Raw genomic sequence first — 22,268 nt, 5'->3', positions numbered from 1 at the left:
TTCCAAAGTTCACCCGTGTAGCATGTATCAATATTCTCTTCTTTTTTATTGCCATATAACATTCTACTGCATAGATATACCTTTTATATCCATATGTCCAAATATTTTGCCTATTATGAATAATTCTGCCGTAAACACCCATAAACATGTTTGTGGAGACATATGTTTTCAATTTCCTTGAGTTACACAAACTTGGGAAAACAGTTGAGTAAATATGGTGACCAAATGTTCTTTTTGAAAAATGAGAGATACTAAACACCCCTATGCATGATATTTAGTTCCTGTTAAGTTTTCCTTTCAAAGGAGGCTGTAACCAGAAAATGAAAACCTGTAAGTCCCCAATTAAACTCATACTACGGCTGGTGGGATGACTGCCCTGCAGCACAAAGTCAGACGTGAGTCACATGCTGAGAATGTATTGTGTGCCAGGCACTGGGCAGCCTCATGACCAACGTGTCTCTGTTTCTGTGACTCTAATAACAATCCTAACAATAGCTAACATTTACTGAGCTATTACTCAGTGTTAGCTTATTGTTACTCCATGTTAACTATCACTGTGATTATTATTATACCAACAGATACAGAAAGGGACTGGAATTAACAGAGACTAAAAACATAATGGCCTGCATGCCCCAGGAAGAGCTCTTACATCTGAGATAAGCCCCAGACTAAATGTCATTTCCAGGAAGTAAAGGAAAGGACAGGGACCTACTCCAGTGAAAAGGAACTATAAGGCAAACTCACGTACTTTTCACAGGGATATTTTAGGCACAAGCTTCACAACCTTGAGTATACATTTCCTCAAACTGGAAAGATCAAAAGTAGTGACCAGAGCGGATTAGGAAGAAAACTCTGGTCAGAAAATGGTACCCATTATTAGCCTATAAGAATGAAAGGAAGGAGTGAAACTGAAACAAGGAAGATTTGAGAAAACATATCATACCTCCCCTCCCACACTGATAGCTAAGATCATCATGGACAGGTCACATTGTCGCAGTTGTGTGCTGGTACACAGAAAAATATTTTTTAAATACTTGAAGATTTGTGTCCTTGAAAGAACAAGTTTTAGTTACTAAGGAGATTCCCTTTTGTGGAATCCTAACAGTGTTGACCAAACCAGGTTAGACAGAATTGCTTTGGTGAGCAAGAAAACAGCCGACTTTTCCAAGATGTACAGAACAACATTTATGAATTATTCTTCTGTGACCAGCTCACACTATAATACTCACTAAGAAAAGGTAGCGTTCTTGTGCTGACGTGTTCCGAGCAGCTAGTTTGAGGATCTGTCCCTCTTTTATTAGTTCATTTGAAGGATTTACAATGTCTTCTTCCTCTCCCAACATTTCATAAATCTCTAAGAGTTTCTTTAGGTTCTCCTAAGAAATTAAAACAAAACACAGCAAGACCAAATAAAGGGAGGTTTGACCTTGGTGGCTTTAATAATACAATGACCTTAGCTAAAATCTGGATGATTCAGAAGGGACTGGGACTAAGCATAAATTTGGTATAAAATGTGTCAGTTATGAGCAAATTGAAACCTGGGAGAAGAGGGGAGGGAATTATTCCACATAACACTAAACATTTAATAAAGAATCTTTTTTGTTCACCTGTATCAATTCATTTTGGTCCAGACCTGCAGGTAACATTAGGCTATGTTATTGACAATTATCTAACTAGAAGATTCCCATCTCCTTTGAAAATCACTTACCATTTTTCTTATTGCACTATTAGAATGGCTTGCTGCTGTAGATATAATTTCAAGTGATTCTAAATGGGAAAAAAGAAAATTAAATGTATTTTGTTGTTCCTACGCTACTAGATAGGTGAATAACATATACTACAACAAGAAGAAATCTGAGACCGACAACCACATCTGACACCAAAAGCAGGGGCAATTTCCATTTACAAAACGGATACTTTAACAAGTTCATTTGTAAGTACGTTACTTGGAACATGAAGGGCATTTCCTTGTAAATGGATGACATAGACGGATGACCTACATACAACTATACAGATGACCTATATAACGGACCTTCAAAATCAACAAATGTGTGTACACTAGATTGGCACGAGGCACTTGGCCAGACGCTTTCATATATATGATGTCTCTTCATTCTTACACAACCTCGAATGGAGAGTCTGTTAGCTAGCTCCACTTGGCAGGTGAAACAAATGGCAAGTGATGTGGCCTGGTTAAGGTCATACAACTACGATACTGTAGGGCCACACTGGGACCTACATCTTCTCAGTCAAAGCTCTACAACAATTCAGCAGGAAAACTATTTTATGAGATTTATGAGCAAATTAACCACCAAGCATAACCATCTTTCTTTGGGAAAACACACTCAGAGTTCTAGTCTTGGTCAGTAAAGGGGAATCCTTTGATGCCAATGCTGATGGAAGCTTTGTTGCTGGGCAGGTGGTGGGAGCGATGGGAATGGGAACTGCTGGTATGGGCAAGGGAGGCTCTGGCACTGCTGGTGAAGAGCTGTGGAGGCTGAGGCCTCCTGCTGGATCAACCCCAGGGAATGCCCTCAATCCTAGATCATGACCTGCTCTTTCTTTTCTATCTTATCAATACTGGCCTGATTAATTCTGTTACTGCTACAACCTCATTAATTCTAGACCAAATTCTCTGTTTTCTCTGTTTCATGGCTGAACAGAATGTACTTTTGTTGCTTTCTCTTCTCCTTTGGGTCTCTAAAAGCACCTCTGTGATTTCCTTACAATTTTAGTTTAAGGAGCAACGGGCAACCAAAGAGAGTAATAAAATATCCAACAGTGTTGCTAACTTTCTCATGGCTGACACTGCCACCCTCGGGTAAGTCCAAGTCTTGGAGTATAGAAGAAACTGAATGTTTATTTAGATTTTGGAGGACCATCCCGATTGGGGCAATTCTGTGCATTCCCTACAGGATCCAAGGTAGAGGGAGACAAAATAAAATAACTTGGGATCAGCAGTTTGAGGAGTAGCAGTGGTAACCCCATCTTAAGTCCTACCACTAGAGTTCTGCCACCAAAACCAACCACACAGCCCAGATGAATGGGAAGTGGGCATGAAGTGGAAAGTGGAAGAAGTCAAGTCAGGATAATTCCAAACTATAAAGTGGGAAAGGGAAGAAGAGAAGTTCCTGTGGTCATTGACTCACTTGGGTGGTGGGAGAAATGTAACAAAGAAAGTCTTTGTTCAAAAAAAAAAAAAAAAAAGACCCAGGCTGCCAAGACCAAAGATTGTATTCTGTGTTCCTCATCTCTTACCAGGGTACACTTAAAATAAAAACAAGAAATTATTAGCAAAGTACCAATGTTTCAAGACTGTACAGCAGCACTGTTAGTTCTTGACACGAAGCCATTTCTATTCCTTAAATTTGTATTCTTCCCTTCAGTTACTTGATTCATTTTTTTTAATTAAAACAATTTTTTTAAAGTAAGCTATACACCCAAAGTGGGACTTGAACTCATGACCCCTAGATCAAGAGTCACATGTTCTTTTGGCTAGGCCAGCCAGCCGCCCCCTTTTAAACTTCTTTTTTTTTTTTTTAAAGTAAGCTATACACCCAATGAGGGGCTTAAACTTATGACCCTTAGATCAAGAGTCATATGCTTTGATTTTTTAAAAGTACATGAGAAAGCTAAAAGTATTGAAACTCCTGAGCCTTCAAAAAACCCATTCGTTAGGATCTAATGAAAAAAACAGAAGGCAACTACAAGAATAGGAATAAAGTTTTCCTGGGAAAATCTTAACTGCCACTAAAAGCATCATTTTCTCTTCTTTTAGGGTAGGTAGAACAACTTTGCTTAGGTTATTTTTACATAGTAAATGTCATTTTAGCTTTCTTGGTATGCATCAACCCATCTAATTAACCAGCAGCACCAGTAATTCTGAATGGTTGTATTCTTCCTGTGAGAAGGTAATTGTGTATTGCTATTCCAGATGTCCCTAAGACTATAGTTTCAGATTCCCGAGTTAATGATTAACGTGAAATCAGCATGAGAAATGTGACCGGCATTGCTCTAAACCTGTGATTTGGGCTCAGAAGTGCCTGCCTAGTTGAGATGTTGATGACAACTCCCAGTGAGGTTATTTTTTGGCAGCGGTATTTTACTGAATTGGCTGTGAGACATATCTCGCTCTTCAACCACAAGGCTTCCTGGTCACTTGATTACCCCATAATAGAAAGGGGGAGGGAGAGAAGCATTTACTTTTAGCATCATTCCAGTCCGGAGAATCAGGGGGCAATTTCCTCAGGTAGTCCTTCAGAAGCATCTCATACCGGGGAATTCGCTGAACAGGTTCCAGCATGTGATGCTGCAAAGTCAAGTTCCCACAGATCTTCTGTTTCTACGATGAGAAAGGTTTTTGAAGAAAGATTTAAAAATGAAGGTGGCCAATCTAAAAACTCACTGTCATACAGAACTTCCACCAAGGACAGTATTTCCCTGCAAAATGTGGTCTGTGGATCACTTGCAGTAGATCAATCCACGGCACTATGAAAAATGCAAATTCTGAACCCCATCCCAATCTATGAAATCACAATCTCTGAGGCTAAGGCTTGCGAACGTGCATTTTAAAATACCTCAGATTCTTAACAGCATTAAAGTTCGAGGCCCACCAATCTAGTCTAAGAACAGAAAGAAAAAGCAAGCAGAATTTTAAGGGAGAAAATTCCAGATTGCTGGCAACCACTTTAATTAGTCACATTATTGTGGTCACATTATTGAATCATACTCCAGACATACTTAAAAGATGCATATATTTAATGAGGTTCACTAAGCACAACTGTATTAAAAGACTTTGGACTCAGCAGAAACTATTTAATAATAAGGTACCATAAATGTCATTTCCTTTGAGAACTTAAAGTCTCCACATAGAAGAATGATAAGAACTGAGCATCTTATTATCTCTCACAAAATTTTAATTTTTTTTTTAAAGATTTTATTTATTTATTTGACAGAGAGAGACAGCCAGCGAGAGAGGGAACACAAGCAGGGGGAGTGGGATAGGAAGAAGCAGGCTCATAGCGGAAGAGCCTGATGTGGGACTCGATCCAGTAATGCCGGGATCACGCCCTGAGCCGAAGGCAGACGCTTAACCGCTGTGCCACCCAGGCGCCCCACAAAACTTTAATTTTTGATTAGGCCATGTCAGTCTTTTCCATTTGAAATTGAACTCTGTAAATAGATCTCCTTTTCTTACAGCAAAACTGAGTCTATAGCCCTTGCTTTCAATAAGCTGTTAACATAAGACAGGGAAAAGATTATTTGAAAAATAAGATGCATTGTTGTTCATATTAAACAAACCAGGAATCCCATTCAAATATTTATTGAACTCATACCATGATCAAGGCACTGCTGGGTATAAAAGTGGTATTAAGACATGATGTTTGCATTCAAAGCGAAGGAGAAACTAAAGCCTTCACAGACAAGAGAGCATTTGACACGAACTCTGATGAGGGCAGCCTCTGGTGGGCAGGGAAGGGAAGACCAGGGGACAAGTGCAGGAAGAGGGACCTTGGAGAGCAGGCCCAAGGCAGCTGGACATGAAACATGTTGAGTTTTGTTGGAAAATAAGATATACATACAGGGAAACAGGTGATGAGGAAGAAAAGGTAATCTGGGGTAATAAGTCAAGCTGAGTTTTGACTTCATCTAAGGTTTTTGTGCAGGAAAGCAGTATCGTTAGATCTGAGATGTATTAAGATTAACCTACTGCAGTGTGGCTTTAGGGAGATGTGGGGAAATTAGTTTGGAACTTAATACTATAGATCAGGAAAAAGGTACAAAGAGCCTGAAATCAAGATGGAAACTGAGGAAATAATAGCTTTCCTTAATAAAGTATAAAATATTAATGTTGTAAGTTCAGTCATCTCATTTGATTTTCTCCAACAAACCTATTGTAAATGTGTATACAAATTGTATACATATACATACAAATGTGTATACAAAACCTATTGTAAATGTGTATATAATATTATATATTATTAGTATATGAAATATGGGAAAATATTACTGATCCCCACATTTTTACATGAAGAAATGGTGGCTCAGAGAAGTTAGTCTTCTAAGGTCCAGTGACTAAGTGGCTGAATTCTAAACTTGGTTGATTCCCACTCCGCTATGACAGTTTAGAGGTAGGAAACGACTGGAAACAATGACCCTAGTGATGGCTAAAGGCTCAGGAACATGAGGGTGTGAAGGCCAAGAAGAATGTGAAGAGTCAAACCTGTACCCTGTCCAGTTTAAGCAAAAGGGGCTAGTAAAAGAATCAAGGCCAGCATTCAGAAAGGCAGATGAGTGCTTAATCATGAGAAGAAGAAAAAAGAGTGAATGGATAGAGGCAGGACTTTTGGGTATGGCTGAGGGAGGAGACTGGCAAAATACTCCCTGGAAAAAGCATCTAGAAAGCTGGATAAAAATGATACAATAACCATTTCAGCAATCTAGAAATTGACCAAAGACACAGAACAATCTGAAAAGAGTTTATGCTTTAAAAACTATTGACCTTTGGGTAAGAACAGTGAGAATTTGTGGCATTCTGGCCTGGGGCCATACCCATTCCTCCCCTAGCAAATGAAGATTCAATGACTGGAAGGTTTAGTTTGGGTGCGACTGGCTGTGAAGACTGGCAGTGTCTCTGCTAAAGTTGAGACAGCTCATTAGATCTGGAGTGGTGGGCAAAGCACACACCCGGCAACACTGTCAGTGAAAGTGAAGGTGGGCAAGTGGGGAAAAGACCAATGGCTCTACTAGCCTGAAGCTGTGGTTGGAAGTGGGAGGAGGGAAGGTTAGATAATAATATTCTTGGTTGAGGCTGTGTGAATGATCAGCAGAGGCAGAAGACAGCTTAAGGCAGCAGAGTCTCTGGGCTTCCCTAAGGCTAATAACATATAGACAGGAGACGTAAAAGGGTCCAATGGACTTGAAAATGCTCCGATCTTTAAATGCGTTCCCCTATGCATAGACAGGTCCATCAGCAGATGACAGTTTACCGGCTCTCGGTAGTTTAGTCATCTGTGTTCAATAACTGACCCCTAACCTAGGTAGACATAGGGGCAATCCCTAGAAGGCTGGGATCACATACACACACACATGAATATTAAACCATATACTGAGTAGAGACATTGGCAACTGCACACCAGAGGAGAGACAGATTTTATAGATCATGTTGAAGCAAGTTACTAAAACAAACAAAACTAACTAAAGCTACTGTCAGTGGGCGAGATCAGAATCCAGAGTTGCTACAATAGGTTCTCTAAAATGTCCACTATTCAGCAAAAAAATATGAGACATTCAAAGACATAGAAAACCTTTACTATTTACTAAACTGAAAAAAGGCAATCAAAAGAAATTGTCGCTGAACACAGATACTGGATGTAGCTGGCAAAGACTTCAATGTAGCTATTATAAAAATGTTCAAAGAATGAAAGGAAATTGTTTTGGAAAACATGAAAAGTGTAACAACAATGAATGCACAAATAGCAATTTCCAAGGAGGAAACAGGCATTATAAAAAGAACCAATGGAAATTCTGGAGTTGAAAAGCACAAGAGCTGAGATGAAAAATGTACCTCGGGGACTCGAAAGCAGATTCCAGACAGCAGGAGAAAAAAAAATCAATGAACTCAAAGAAAGATTAATAGAAATGATACAACCTGAAGAACAAAGATTGAAAAATGAATCATCTCAGAAACTTGCAGAATAACAAGAATACCAACACACGTGTAATTGGAGTAAATTATTTGAAGAAATAATGGCTGAAAACTTCTCAAATTGATTAAAAAAACCCTACATATCTAAGAAATTCAACCCTAAGAAAAATATAGAGCCATATTAGACACATCATATTCAAACTCTTCAAAGACAAAAGCCAAGAGATAAATTTGAAAACAACAAGAGAAAAACAATTCATCACATATAGGAAATATCAATGCAGTTCCTAACTTCCCATATAAAACAATAGAGGACAGAGCACAGTGAAATGACATTCATTTTGCTGAAAGAAAAAAAAACAACAACAATTAAACAAGAATTCTGTATCCAGCAACACAATTCAATAGTGCAGAAGAAACACGGATATTCCCAGATAAACAAAGACCAAGAAAATTTGTTGCTATCCAATTCTGCCTTGCAAGAAACACATCACTTTATGTGGAAAGGAACTTACTTCAGAAATGGTAAATATATGGGTTAATAAATACATTTATAGATCTATTTTTTCTTATATCCTCCCTACATTCAAAGGCATAAAATTATAAAAAATAATAATTATATCACTGTATTATTGTATTTAAAACATGTAAAGGTAATATATAAGAGACTAAAAGCATGGGGCATGGAGGAACAGAGCTACAGTGGAGCAAAATGCCTGTACTCTACCAGAATTTAGGTTAGTATTCATCTGAAGTAGACTGATAAATTAAGATGCAGATAATAATTCCTTCAACAGACAGTAGGAAAAAAAATGAAAAAGTCCGAGAGGAATTAAAATGGTAAAATAAAAAATATTTATATAGCACAAAAGAAAACAGAGGAGCATCAGAATCCCCACCCCAAGAATCTAATGTGACCTAAAGAATTCCTTTTTGATTTTTAAACTTTATCAAGTAATAAGTTATTAAAGACTTTGACTAGAGAATCAAATAAAAATTACTATGGTATTATTAAAGTGTATTATCCAGGTTTGGTGAAATTGAAAAAAAAAATCAGGACACACATATAAAGTGACACACACACACACACACACACACACACACACACACCCAGAATAATAATGTTTGCAGACTGTCAGGGTTTATGGCAATCATTCTTTATGTTCATTTATATATATTCATTCCATCATCTCAATCTCTGAAAGAGAACAAGAGAGGGAAAGAGCTGAATGGGAACCCACTTTATAAATTTATGTGGATCTTTATAAAAGCTAGACTCAAAAGCAAATGGAGAATTTACTGCTCAGCACATGCCACGTGCTCAATAAATATGTTAACTTTGCGGAGATGATTTCTGCATAATTCAGAATAGCACAGAATTTGGCAGTCTCAGACAGATGTCTCAATCTCAACTTTAGATCTAGAAGACCTTATGATTTGTACAGAAAAACTAATTCACAGCCTTGAACAAGAGTCCAATTACCTGAATTTCTTCAACTACTGATTTGAACTGGGGAATACGCTCGGTCATGTTTTTAACCAATTCCATTGCGTTATCAAATCCCTTCACATATTCTCCGTACATCTTAAGGAATGGTGCCAATTTCTGAAGGATGTCACCAATTCTAGGGGTTGCTTCCCTGTACAAAATACAGAAACAGGTCATTAAAATTTCTTACAGAATAAGTGAATTAACAGGACTCCAAATGAAGTGATGACTTTCTACACACTCCCCGTGCTTTATCCAAGCCACCTTGCTGTCAGACGGGTAGAGAAATAAAGCAGCACCTTTCTAAAGGGAGTTTAGGAAAGACATAGTAAAGAGACATGCTATAGAGTTTTTAAAGCTCCAGATTACCCCAATACCTCATCTCCACTAATCAAAAGATTGTTTGGAAAACAGAGATGAAATCCTTTTCAACCAAAGCTAAAAATGTACCACAACTTCTAATCAGTGGTCTTTATGGTAAAAATTTAACACAAAGTTTGGCTGTAGCTTTGTGTAGCATTATTGTTTCAATTTAAAAGCAAATAACACCACATCTAATATGACTGCCTGAGACATATCATTTGCCATCTACTCCTCTTACCATTCTTGCATTCGTTTTTCCAGCTCTGGCAATAGGAATTTACTATGGAAGGCATTTATTGATGAAATATTAGAAAAGATTTTATTCACCATCTCTGCTGGAAATGAGCCTCGATTTGCTTCTTCTAATAATTTGCAGTAAAATACCTGAATAAGAGAATAAAACAAACATTACTTTAAATTTATTGGCTACCACCTAGCACTGTGCTAGGCATATAGTGGGCTCTTAGTAACTTTTGTTGAGTCAATGAAAAGGTTCAGGGTTCAAGGAATAAATCATTTTTGAAATGTCCGAATATATGCTCTGATTGAGAAGAACCAGGAATCAGAATTAGAAAACTTGACTCTAGGGGTGCCTGGGTGGCGCAGTCGTTAAGCGACTGTCTTTGGCTCAGGGTGTGATTCCAGTGTTCTGGGATTGAGCCCCACATCAGGCTTCTCTGCTAGGAGCCTGCTTCTTCCTCTCCCACTCCCCCTGCTTGTGTTCCCTCTCTTGCTGGCTGTCTCTCTCTCTGTCAAATAAATAAATAAAATCTTAAAAAAAAAAAAAAGATTTTTTTTTTTTATACCTAGGCTACGCCTATGCCTAGGCTATGTTAACCTTTCCTATGCCAGAGAATTTCCAATTGAGGTAAAGGGATTTACTCCTATCTATAAGTAGAGTTTATAAAGATGGAAAACTTTATATATAACAATTGTGGTATATTTCACTCTTATGTTTTGAATGACTTAGATGGCATGTATATCATATTGCCCTTTATTGTAATTTGTTGGCATGAATCTCATTTCCCCTATTTAAACTGTATGCCCCCTTGGGGAGGGAGGGAGGCCATCAGAGTTTAGTTCCCATGGTAGAACAGGTGCTTAATAAGTATCTGGTCAATGGATAAGTGAAAGTATTTTAGTTCACAGATGTCTTCCTGCTTTTAAGTAATAATTCATGATAACTTGAACACTTCTAAGAGGATAAAAAGATCTCTTGTACATAATAATGAGTATCTTAAAAACAATTTAAAAAATTGCAGTCTTAGCTATACTCCACTAGGGCTACTATACCTCTTAATTGCCATTCTGTTAAATGTAGGCACAAGGAGGTCTGTTCCTTCATAATGTCCAGATGGTTGTTAATTTTCTAAATTCACCTCCACTGCATTTTCTTGGGAGGCAAAATGAACACAAAATTATGTCCTTAGAGACTCTAATAGATAGGATATTGTAAGTAATTAAGACTCTAAAATTCTAAAAGGTCAGCTTTCATTCTAAAAGGTCAGTAGCTTCTCAGCTACTAATAAGAAATAGCAAAAAAGAACAAAAAACGAAAACCAAAACCCCATAAAACCTGATAAGAGGAAAAGACATGTCTCCATGATGGGAATACCTAACATTTCAGGTCTGTAATCCCCATGAGGAGAAAAACTGTTTCAGAAGTACAAACCCAATAGGAATCAATGGACTTAAAGTGAAATTCTTTGGAAAGTGAGTATTTAAGTCACAAACTCATTATTTCAAAGAACAGAACCCTTAATTGGGCCCCTTAAGGCTCACTCTAACAGGGCCAGAGTTCATTCTAGGAACCGACGATAAGGAGGTACACCCAGGATGGCGTGTTCCCATGAAGTTCCAGTTTCCCAATGGCAGAAGTGGGGCAATTCTTCTTATAATTAACACTCCAACATGGCAACTTTCTCTTCTAATAAGAGGAGTCTATATTAGCAACCCACCAATTATCTTGTTCTTTTATCATTAAAACAATATTAAGAGGCCTTAGTTTTCAAGCGATTCTTATGATGCATTTTAAAACTTTCTTTGTAAACATACATGTATTTGAAATGATACTCAAGGCTCCACCATGACGAAATACAAAACATGATAAAGTAGAATGTCATTTCCAACAAATATTAACTGTGCAACTTTATACCAGGCACTGTATTAGATGTCTCCTACAAGCTTGAGCAAGTGAACGTTCAAAATTCTTCTGGCCCTATTACTCCATCAATTCAGATGAGTCACATGGGGCTGAAGAGCGCATGAGAGAAACAGAATCAGTGACATATTCTCGTATGAATTAGAATCACCAATCTCTTATTTAGATTATAATGGTAACATGGCTCTAGAATCATAACAAATGGTCAAGAAACATACTAGTGTTTAGTGTTGAAACATACAGATAAAGGGATTTTGTGACTCACAGAGAGTCCTTGAATCTGCTCTTTATGAGTTGAAAACCCTTTGTGTCTAGTGAATTCACTGACAAAGCTAAAAATCGTAAAGATTCCCTTGAAGAAAAAGCTTTCATTGGCCAAAAACAGTCATCCCCTTCTTATAGTTTCTAAAACCCCTTGATGACTAAGAATGATGAACAATGCCAAAAAATAACCCTGAAAGGGAAAATCTTACCTGATCTAAGAGGTCAAGTCGGTTGACGTAAGCTCTTTCTGTAAGCAAAAGTTCGTTGGCTATTTTGTGAAGTTTTTGCTCATTAGTTTCCTAAAAACACAACAGATGTTCACATATTAGGAAATAAAGCCTGGACTTATTTTTCAAGTAATAAACACCTTCTCAAATGCTCAAAATAGTTTTCTCAAGCTTCTCATGTACTCAATTCTTTTCAGCCATGAAGGGCCATCCAACCAGAAATGAACATAATTAAAAATGAACAATCTGCTAGATATAACTTATAACATTGCTAGCCTCTGTCAAAATTGACACTATCACCTCTGTCCTTGAAACACCTTTTATCTTTCTCAGACACTGTATTTGGCTCATTTTCTCCCTGCCTTTCTCAGGCCACTCTTTAGCCATGATTTCATCACTCTCTCAGATATCTTGTCTAATTATTAGCCCTACACACCTAACTTTCTGCCTTTTTAAAAAAACGTTAGGGAAAATTTCAATCACATATGAGTAAACAGTAAAAGGAACCAGTATGTATCCATTACTGAGATTCAACAACTATCAACTCATTTTTCATCTTGTTTCATCTATGCTCCCCTCCCTCTACCCCATATTATTTTAAATACAAACATTTTATTATTTCCTCAGTATATGTTTACTTAGCTCTTAAATATATTTGTAGAGCTTTGCTAGTTCCATGAGATTGGGAACATTTTTTTCTCGATAACTTGGTAACTCTCGTCTACGACAATGCTTCAATAAAATACTGGCATTCAATAAAATATTGCTGAATGAATGGATGAGTAGCAATCACACAAACCTAACTATTGTTGGACATTTACTGACATGCTGTCAATGTAAGACCAAACTCATCTTTTCAGGAAAACCTCTATCCTCCCACCTCCCACCCAGCCCACACCACCCCACCAGAACTTTACCAGCCTGGCAATGGTTCCATCCCCTTCCAATTACCTGGCTTTGGTATCTTAAATCACTCTAAACTTAGTCCCCTACCACAAAATCCAGCTGCTATGAGCTCCTACTCTTACATCATTAGCATCCATCCTTTAAGTTTTCATCACTGCCATCTGGTTTTGCTCATACCACATCTCAAGCCCAGGCCAATCAATAGCTCCCAGTTGATCTGATTTTTTGGCTAGTTAGACCCACCTTATATGCTGTTGTACGAGCAATCTTTCTAACTCTGCTTTGCCAAGATCATTCTACTTTCCATAGAAGGAAAACTTCCAACAGTCCTCTTTTCATCAGCAGGATAAAATCCATCAGGGTTGTTCAAATCTCTCTCTACTCACTTCCTCAGACTTCTTTCTCATTGTATCTTTGCAGGCACCCTTCCCTCCAAACACACCAATCTAATCCACATGTTATCCAAACATGTCCATGGTCATTCCCAAACCTTACTTCTTTCCATCCTCTCTGCATGGCATACATTCTTGCTTTATCTCTCTAGGTGTTTAAGACTTTTTTTTTTTTTTTTGGATGGCCTGCTGAATTTCCATTCCTTGTCCATGGAGCCTTCTTCAACTATCCAAAGCTCTTGGGTTTGGTCCTATTAGAACTCATTTTCTATTTTATACCTAAACATCTTTTTGTTGAGAAATTTTGACCTAGCTACTTGCTGAAATACCCTTTTCATTCTAGGCAAGTATGAAGCATAGTAAGGGTTTAGTAAAAACTCTAATACCAAAGCAGGACAAAGTATATTTTAGACCAGTGTCTAATTTGTGCAAAGGCTACATTTGAAATTATGTATAAAATGCTATTAAGCTGTAGGAATGCTTCATTGTGTTCAACATATGAGGTCTACTTTTATGCTTTATGCAATATCTGTTCTTTTTTTTTTTTTTTTAAATATTTTATTTATTTATTCAACAGAGATAGAGACAGCCAGCGAGAGAGGGAACACAAGCAGGGGGGAGTGGGAGAGGAAGAAGCAGGCTCATAGTGGAGGAGCCTGATGTGGGGCTCGATCCCACAACGCCGGGATCACGCCCTGAGCCGAAGGCAGACGCCCAGCCGCTGTGCCACCCAGGCGCCCCTATGCAATATCTGTTCTAATGTGAGAAGTTACCATTTTGCTTTTTACAGCAGCACTAAAATGAGGGATTTTTATGTGAAGTCTTCAGGTAAAGTAACATAAGACTGTTTAAATAATTTGTGGTCTCAAAAATACTGAAATAAGAACTATGTAGTCATTAAATCCCACAATTAGCCAAGGTTGTGGTTAAACAACAAATTCAGGGGGGCACCTGGGTGGCGCAGTTGTTAAGCATCTGCCTTAGGCTCAGGGCGTGATCCCGGCGATCTGGGATCGAGCCCCACGTCAGGCTCCTTCGCTGGGAGCCTGCTTCTTCCTCTCCCACTCCCCCTGTTTGTGTTCCCTCTCTCGCTGGCTGTCTCTCTCTCTGTCAAATAAATAAATAAAATCTTAAAAACAACAACAACAAATTCAGGGTAAAGTATTAGCACTATCGTTCGCCTGTTTGACATCCTTTCCCTCCATTTCTTAATGATATCCAGATCTGTTCAGTGTATCTACCTTACTACTATGTAGCCTTTCCTTTGGAGAAACTACCCTCATTGTCCAGGTCAAAAGACAGCCTAACAATCAAGAATACACAGAGATTGGTTCAGGAGCCAATGAAATGCAAGGGTATATGCACTATGGCTCCCTCCTCTCGGCCCCACGCCTCTCTCCTATCACCAGCTCCTATTAACAGATCTGCCCTTTTCCAGAATGTTGTGTAAATGAAATCACACAGTATGTGTCTTTTCAGTCTTGTTTCTTCCACTTCCCAAAATGCATTTGAGATACATCCATGTTGTCATTAGGATTGGTGGCTTGCTCTTTCCAAGTACTTAGTTTTATTTTAATAGTGGTACTACTGTATCTTTTTGACTCACTCACATACTTTCATATGTTCTGATTCTGGTTTTGACAAATACCTCTAAAGAAAACCACCCAGCAACGTTTGGGCCATGATAAAATAATACATCTTTCATGAGTCAGAGAATTCATTAACCAACAGGTCATACTGTCTGTTATTGCTATGCAATGAAGTCACTCCTGAGGTCTTCCACATCCTACAGGATCTTAAATAGGAAGCTTATAATAAAGGATCTTTTGCTGACTCTAAGTCATACTTTAGCTGAACTTGGCATATTGTAGGTATCCTGGTCATAATTTGCAAAATCCAAGGGAGATGCCAGCAGTTATTAGCAAAAGTTGTGTCCTTCCACACAGATGGTCTTCTAACGTCAGGTCCCTGACCTTGCCAAAACCAACACAAAGATAAGCAAAAGTAAACTTGCTGACATTCAGTTTAATCACTCACATATAGGTTTACGAAAAGTTACTAGGGATTTTTGTGGTGGAGGTAAGGAAATCACCGACCCAAACAACAATTTCACCAGAACAGCTAACACTATTCACTGATAGGTTGTTATGCACAGACACTGTTATATTTGACATAATTGACTCATCCTTACAATAACTCTATAGAATAGATACATTATTCCTGTGTTATACGCAGCACACACATACAAGACAAAATTCCAAGGCTCAGAAAGGCCAGGTGACTTGCCCGAAGTCACACAGTTAAAAAGTAACTGAATCAGATTCCAATCATATAGGAGAGCATGGGACTTTTTGTCATGGTCAGTAAACCCGTGGTTTTCACTCTAACTCTTCTCTGCAATAAGAAGTAAGACTGTAATAAGTGCCTACAAGGGATACAGACTAACAAAATACAAACCATCCACTTGAAAATGAAATGGGATATCTACTAGGCCTTATAATTTACACATTCCTTCTCCAATATAAATTCTATTTATCACAGGCTTCTCAGCATTTTAGTAATAATTATCAGGTATTAAAATTTAGTCATATTTGATGTAATGATATGATGGCTTCTAACTTTATTATTTCATTTTATTTTTTTTTAAAAGATTTTATTTATTTGAGAGAGAGAGAGAGCAGGAGTGCGGTGAGGGGCAGAGGGAGAGGGAGAAGCAGACTCCCCGCTGAGCAGTGAGCCCAAAGCGGGGCTCAATCCCAGGACCCTGAGATCATGACCTGAGCTGACATCAGAGGCTTAACTGACTGAGCCACCCAGGCACCCCTGATGGCTTCTAACTTTAAAAAATTAGTTACCGAGGGGCGCCTGGGTGGCTCAGTCGTTAAGCGTCTGCCTTCGGCTCAGGGCGTGATCCCGGCGTTATGGGATCGAGCCCCACATCAGGCTCCTCCGCTGGGAGCCTGCTTCTTCCTCTCCCGCTCCCCCTGCTTGTGTTCCCTCTCTCGCTGGCCTTCTCTGCCTCTGTCAAATGAATAAATAAAATCTTTAAAAAAAAATTAGTTACTGAAACTCATCTGTGAGTACATTTAGGGAGAAATACATGATCCATCTGCATGCATGGGTCTCTGCTACTCTATCAGACTTAGGATTAAATAACAAACATATTTTAAAATTGGTGATACACTGGGGATATAGCATGGTACTTTTTTAAAACAGAAAGTTAAATAGGTCAAGTTATATAATATTGTCTCTTATTATTTGCCACTTCAAAACTATATAACCAACCCTACTTTGCGCTTAGCACTATACTAAGTCGTCATATATTCTTGTGCTTTTTTGGAAAATAGTAATGGCTACACAATATTGATTTAATAAAAAATCTTATTTGCCCTATTAATAGACTTCACTTTTTAAAATGATACATATGCTATTAAAAAAGCATCTTACCTTTCATATTCCTCTATAAAATAGATTTTTTCACTTGCAAATTATAACTATGTCCCTATATTGAAAGCTGATTCTCAGAATATTGCCTCAAACAAAAATACAATAGAGTATGTCTAAACGATCCCAACTGAAAAGGTAAGATGCATGCCTCTTGCAGTAAAAGATCACACAATTTACTTTCCTCCACTCTCTCTTACTTCTCTCTGCACAATGCACTTGCGGGGCTAGGACTGTGCACCTTCATGTGTCCAGTAACCTTTCAGCAGAGCTACGCTCCATTCCCACTGGTTAGGCTCAGCCTGGTGGTGAGTCACTGTGCCCGCTGGCTCATGAATGTGCTGCACTGTCGGTTCTGCCTCCTCATTTACAGATGTCCCCCGCTCCTGCAGCTCTTTTCAGACCTTCTGGCATGACTCTTCCATATGGCAGGAGCCCAGACAAAGAGCCCCCACTGCAGCTCGCAGACTTCATTTACTGGGTAGGCAGAAAATGCTTGTGTGGAGCCAGCGATTCATTCTTCAGTGCCATACGCACGGCCACATGCCTCAAAACCACCAGGCAGGGGAGCGAATATTTTGGAAAGAACTTCATAAAGGTTCACCAACAATTAGAGTTTCTTAGAAGATGTTTTAAGGGCAAAGCCTTCAATTACATAAAAATGAAACAGATATTGATATCAGCTTCACTACTCTTCAGTTATGGTTTTTAACTTTTCAGTACATGCTCTCATGATTTCATTTTAAGCAGGAAGAATTTTTTTTTCTAAATACATGAATCGAAACTATTAAAAGTTCTTATAGCTCTTTCCATATATTCATTATAGTTATATTTAAAATAATACGTATATAAGCTACTGGGTTTTATAGGACCAGAATGAATGTTTCTAAGTTCTGGAAGTTTCTACCCAATTAATTAAATTGTTCCATGGAGAAGGCAGATGTGACTTTGTATGAATACGTATGTTTCTGCTTTCCCTAAAGTCCGTTCTTTCATAACAACATGAGTCAACTTAGGGAATAAACACTTGATTTTGTACCACAATTCATGAGATGCATAACATTTTGATAGGTCATTTTTGATGCCTTCCTAGGCATTAAAGTCTTCCATGTGGCTGCAGGTGGTAATTTAAAATGAGATCACAATGATATTTGAATGTCACATAATTGGCCTGTCATCTCAAAAAGCATCTTAAAGTCTCTAACTTGTCTTGACACCTTCATTCCAATATTCCAGAATTGTACAGATTTTTTTCCTCATGATACTGAGGAACAGGGAAGTCAAGGCAGGCTATCACGAGTGAGCGACAGTGACAGCCCCCGCTATTTAGAGAGTACTTACTATGTGTTAGGCATACCGTATGTGCTTCACATGAATTATCTAGTGGAACCCTACTAATACCCTGAGAAGCAGGTATCATTATCCTCTCATTGTATAGATGAGGAAGCAGTGTCTTAACGAGGATGGGTGACCTGCCCAAAATCATATAGCTAGGAAGTGACTGAGCCAGGATTCAAATCTTGGTCTGTGAAAATGAAGTTCTTGCTTTGTTACAGCTCTTTAAGAGAAGTCCCTGTGGATTTGTGTCACAAGAAAATGAGAAGGAAAGGGAATAACATACAAATTTTGTGTTCAATTAGGATCATGTAACAATGTCATAAGGAAGGTCACATGGTCTCAGGGAAGATTTGTAATCAGCAAGAAATTTATCACCAGGTTCACATTACAGGAAAAAGAATACTCACTATGATACACACACATTATTCCTTTCCCAAGGCTTCACTGTATAGTATCACAAGAATAAACAGTTTATTACTTTAGCAGGAGCCTTCAGGAAGCTTTGGGAGAACAGTTCAAGCCTACCTTCGACCCAGCACCAATATTTTTCCAATCTGATGTCCTCTCCACTATTTATTCAGTTCAAAACAGGAGAATAGCCAAGTGTGAACTTTTAATCAGAAGGTTTGTATTATATCCTTTTGAGATACAGAAGGGAGAAGGGCAAAAAAGAGCTTGCACTGAGAAGGACAATTTAGTTACTTGCACAAGATCAGACAGGAAGTAAGTGGTAGCAAAGAGAGAACTTTGTTCTTCTTATACCCAATTTAGTATACATTAGACTAAATTGTCCTTTGCCTTTTGCAGAAATTAAAGACCAAGCACAAAGAAGAATTTAATATATGCTCACAATCAATAACTGAATTAACCTATCCCAAATGTAGGCAGGCCATCAAAGTAATCAGGTCACTAATAAGTATATCTGATGATAGTTCCCTAAAGTTAAAACCTTGTGCATATAAGTGAGTGCAGTATGTGGAAATAACTTATGGTCCTCAAGCAAGAGAAACAAACAAAATATAGGAAACCGGGGTTAAAAAGGAAGTGGCATGCAAAATTTTCTCTGTGCATCCCGCAAAGGAGCACGTCAGCTTAACACGGAACCGACAGCTGCTGGGATATTCACCTGGCAGGATATGTTGAACTTTGGATCTATCAAGGTCCTTCTCAGGTCATGAGTCTGTTCATCTTCACTTACAGAGGAGGAAACAGGATTTTATTTTATGTTTATCTAACTGACAGCTCACATTACGTTTTAAGGCACTGTCGAAATCTTTTACAACGATTCAATGATCTATGCCTCGTAATAACCTTATGATATAGGTATCATTATCTCCATGTTGCAGATGAAGAAACTAAGGTACAGAGAGGTTTAAGTGACCTCTCGAGGTCATACAACTCGTAAGTAAGTGGCTGAGCTGGGTTGCAAACCTAGAAAGTCTGGCTCTTGAGCCTGTCTTCCTGACCACCAGGTTATGGTATATTGCTCGTTTTGTTTTGTTTTGGCTTGTTTTAAGCTACACATGACAACTTCTGTGTTTTTAACATCTGGCCTTTCTGTTTCTCCCCACCCATGCCAAACAGCATCTTGATATGCACTGTGACCTCCAAACACCTCGCTTTCCCAAACCTCCTGATTCATGTCAACATTCTGTTAAACCCCATGTCTGACTCCATTATGATCTTGTTCTCTTGGTATCGCTGATTTGCAGACCTTGCCTCACGCCCACTGCGAAGTTTGATCTTCTCTTTCCTTATTTTTCAGGCCACTCAGCAATTCTGGGGAGACTGCTGATTGTGCCCATTACCTTTGACCTTGGTCCTCAGAATCTTAGTCACAAGTCACCAGGAGAGCTTACCTTCTCCATTGTCCTCAATCCCTTGAGGCTGCTCACTGGCCTCTATGGGGGGCACTTCCCAAACTGACATTCAGCACCAAGCCTAAGAGTTACCTCTACACTGTAGTCTTTGTAGCTCGCAGAGTTCCAGACTCTCCCTACTTCTCAATTATGCCAACAGGGAAGAATTCACCCTCTCAGTCATGCTCTGAAACTTGATTTTATCGTCGAGATCTCTTTTCCCTTTTACCTCATGATATCTTAGACAATGGTTATTTATCTCAATACTCCTTTTCAGCTGTTTCCTCTTTGTATTTTCTGCAGTGCCTTGCAAATAGTATGTGCAATATAAATGTACTGCATTTAATTCGATTACCCAGGTTCTCTGAGCTAGTTAGCAGACTGACTTCTAGTTTCATATTCTAAATGATGATCACTCTTTTAAAGCTCACCAATAATCCTGTGCCCCCTCCCCCAAATCCTGTGGTTCTCATGACATTGCTCTCTCTTCTTTTTCCACTCACACAACTCACTGTGTTCCCCTTTTGATTATGTTTTTGCTTTCTACGGCTCAGTCCCTGCCCTTCTTCCTGTTCCTGCACGTTCTATTTTGGCAATATTAATCACACCATTATGTACATCCTCTTACATTCTTATCCTCTTTCCTGAGCTCCAGATCTGTATTTCCACTTGCTTAATTAATATCTCCAAATGGATGTCCTACAGGTACAAAACTAACCTAATTAGCAACTCTACTCCTTCCCATCATTCCAAACACAATTATGTTCCTTCCTGTCTGCCACCTCAATTATTTCATTAACATATTAAGAAACCAAGACCTGCCGAATTCTGTTAAAGTACCATGTCTGAGGTCACCTAGCTGCTAAGTGACAAAGCTGGGGTTTGAACTCATCTCTTTTAATTCTAAACTCTTCACCCTTAACCAAAAGACCATAACGTGTTCAGAGTATTCCATTTTTGTTTGAGACATCTTCATGAGGACAATCCATAAGCCCCTCAAATTTTGTATGTCTAAACCCAATTAAATTTTTGCCCTCCAAATATGTCGCTCCTTCTATTCTCTTGTGGTTCAGTAGGTGACACACCATCTGGCACCTCATCCAAGCTAGGAGTTGAACATGACTCATTCCCTACCTCCATCAGGAGGCCCTCAGAAATCTCTCCTCTTTGTCCTACCCCTCTGCCGCCTCTGTCCAGGACCTCATCCTCTCACACCTGGATTACTGCAGTTGCTTACAACTGCTCCATCTGTTTTCCTTTTATCTGACTCATTTTTCTAAAACCCACAGATGTATAATCATGTCACTTCCATGCTCTAATTAAGTGCCTCGGAGGCCAGATAGTATTAGGCTTATGGAAAGTTTGAAATAACACAGGAAAACACCTATGTCTAATCCTACAAAACAGGATGCAGAATGACCATACATTAGGCTACTGAAGAAAAAAAAAATTTTTTTTTTTCAAAAATCAGCTCAGCAAAACAAGCTGGAATGTTAAATACTAAAGCAGCTCTCTTTGGGTGGTGGAAATATGGGTGATTTTTGTATTTTCTATGCTTTGCTGCATTTTCTTGATTTTCTATGAGGATTATTAATTTTTATCCACAATTTTAAAAATCCACTGTTTTCAGGGGGGAAAGATACAGTTTAGGTATACAAACCCACTGCAATTTGCTCTTAGCTTACATTTTCTTTTTAAGCCTCTTCTTCTACCCCTCATGCAATTCTCCAGCCCTCTGGCCTCTTCTTATTGGGCCAGAAACACCCACAAATACAGCATCTATCCACTTGTGTCTGACTAGATACAGCTGCTCTTCCTTACCTCACCCCATTCCTGTCTATTCTCAACTACCCGGCAACCTCCTCACCACGTTGCTTCACGCTAAATTCAACTGCTTCTCAGGAGCCTGCCCCTCAGTCAGCCCTCTCCCAGGTACAGGTTATTTTTCATCTGTGTTTGAGAAGCACGGATCACACCTGTCTCTCTACCAGGTAGACCAAGGCTTTGGAGGCAGGGTGTGTCTTGTTCACTGGGTTCTAGCACTTAGCACAGTAAGCCCCACATACTGAATTTACAAATGGAACAGGTGTTTTTGTTTTTCGTTTTTTGTTTTTCAGGTACAGGCTCTCTGAAGTTCATTTTCTCATTTTTACTTTCTCACACCCTTCCAATATACT

At 38.7% G+C, this 22,268-nt stretch overlaps 1 protein-coding gene across 4 annotated transcripts in view; it reads right to left on the bottom strand.

Annotated features, from left to right (window-relative positions):
• Window positions 1–22,268, bottom strand: part of FGD4 (FYVE, RhoGEF and PH domain containing 4) — a 199,591-nt gene that overhangs the window by 23,654 nt on the left and 153,669 nt on the right. For all 4 annotated transcript variants that reach the window (XM_008683468.2, XM_040642321.1, XM_040642320.1 and 1 more), the window contains 6 exons: window positions 12,135–12,224; window positions 9,739–9,884; window positions 9,132–9,288; window positions 4,204–4,342; window positions 1,709–1,767; window positions 1,230–1,376 (listed from right to left, as the gene is read on the bottom strand). In XM_008683468.2, the coding sequence (XP_008681690.1) occupies window positions 1,230–1,376; window positions 1,709–1,767; window positions 4,204–4,342; window positions 9,132–9,288; window positions 9,739–9,884; window positions 12,135–12,224 (738 nt within the window). The remainder of the gene's footprint in view (window positions 1–1,229; window positions 1,377–1,708; window positions 1,768–4,203; window positions 4,343–9,131; window positions 9,289–9,738; window positions 9,885–12,134; window positions 12,225–22,268) is intronic.

This window comes from Ursus maritimus, unplaced genomic scaffold (assembly GCF_017311325.1).
Source record: "Ursus maritimus isolate PB19 unplaced genomic scaffold, ASM1731132v1 scaffold_26, whole genome shotgun sequence".
NCBI classification, from domain to species: Eukaryota; Metazoa; Chordata; class Mammalia; order Carnivora; family Ursidae; genus Ursus; species Ursus maritimus.
The sequence above is the reverse complement of the archived record's forward strand: the minus strand, read 5'-3'. Positions and strand labels throughout refer to the sequence as shown.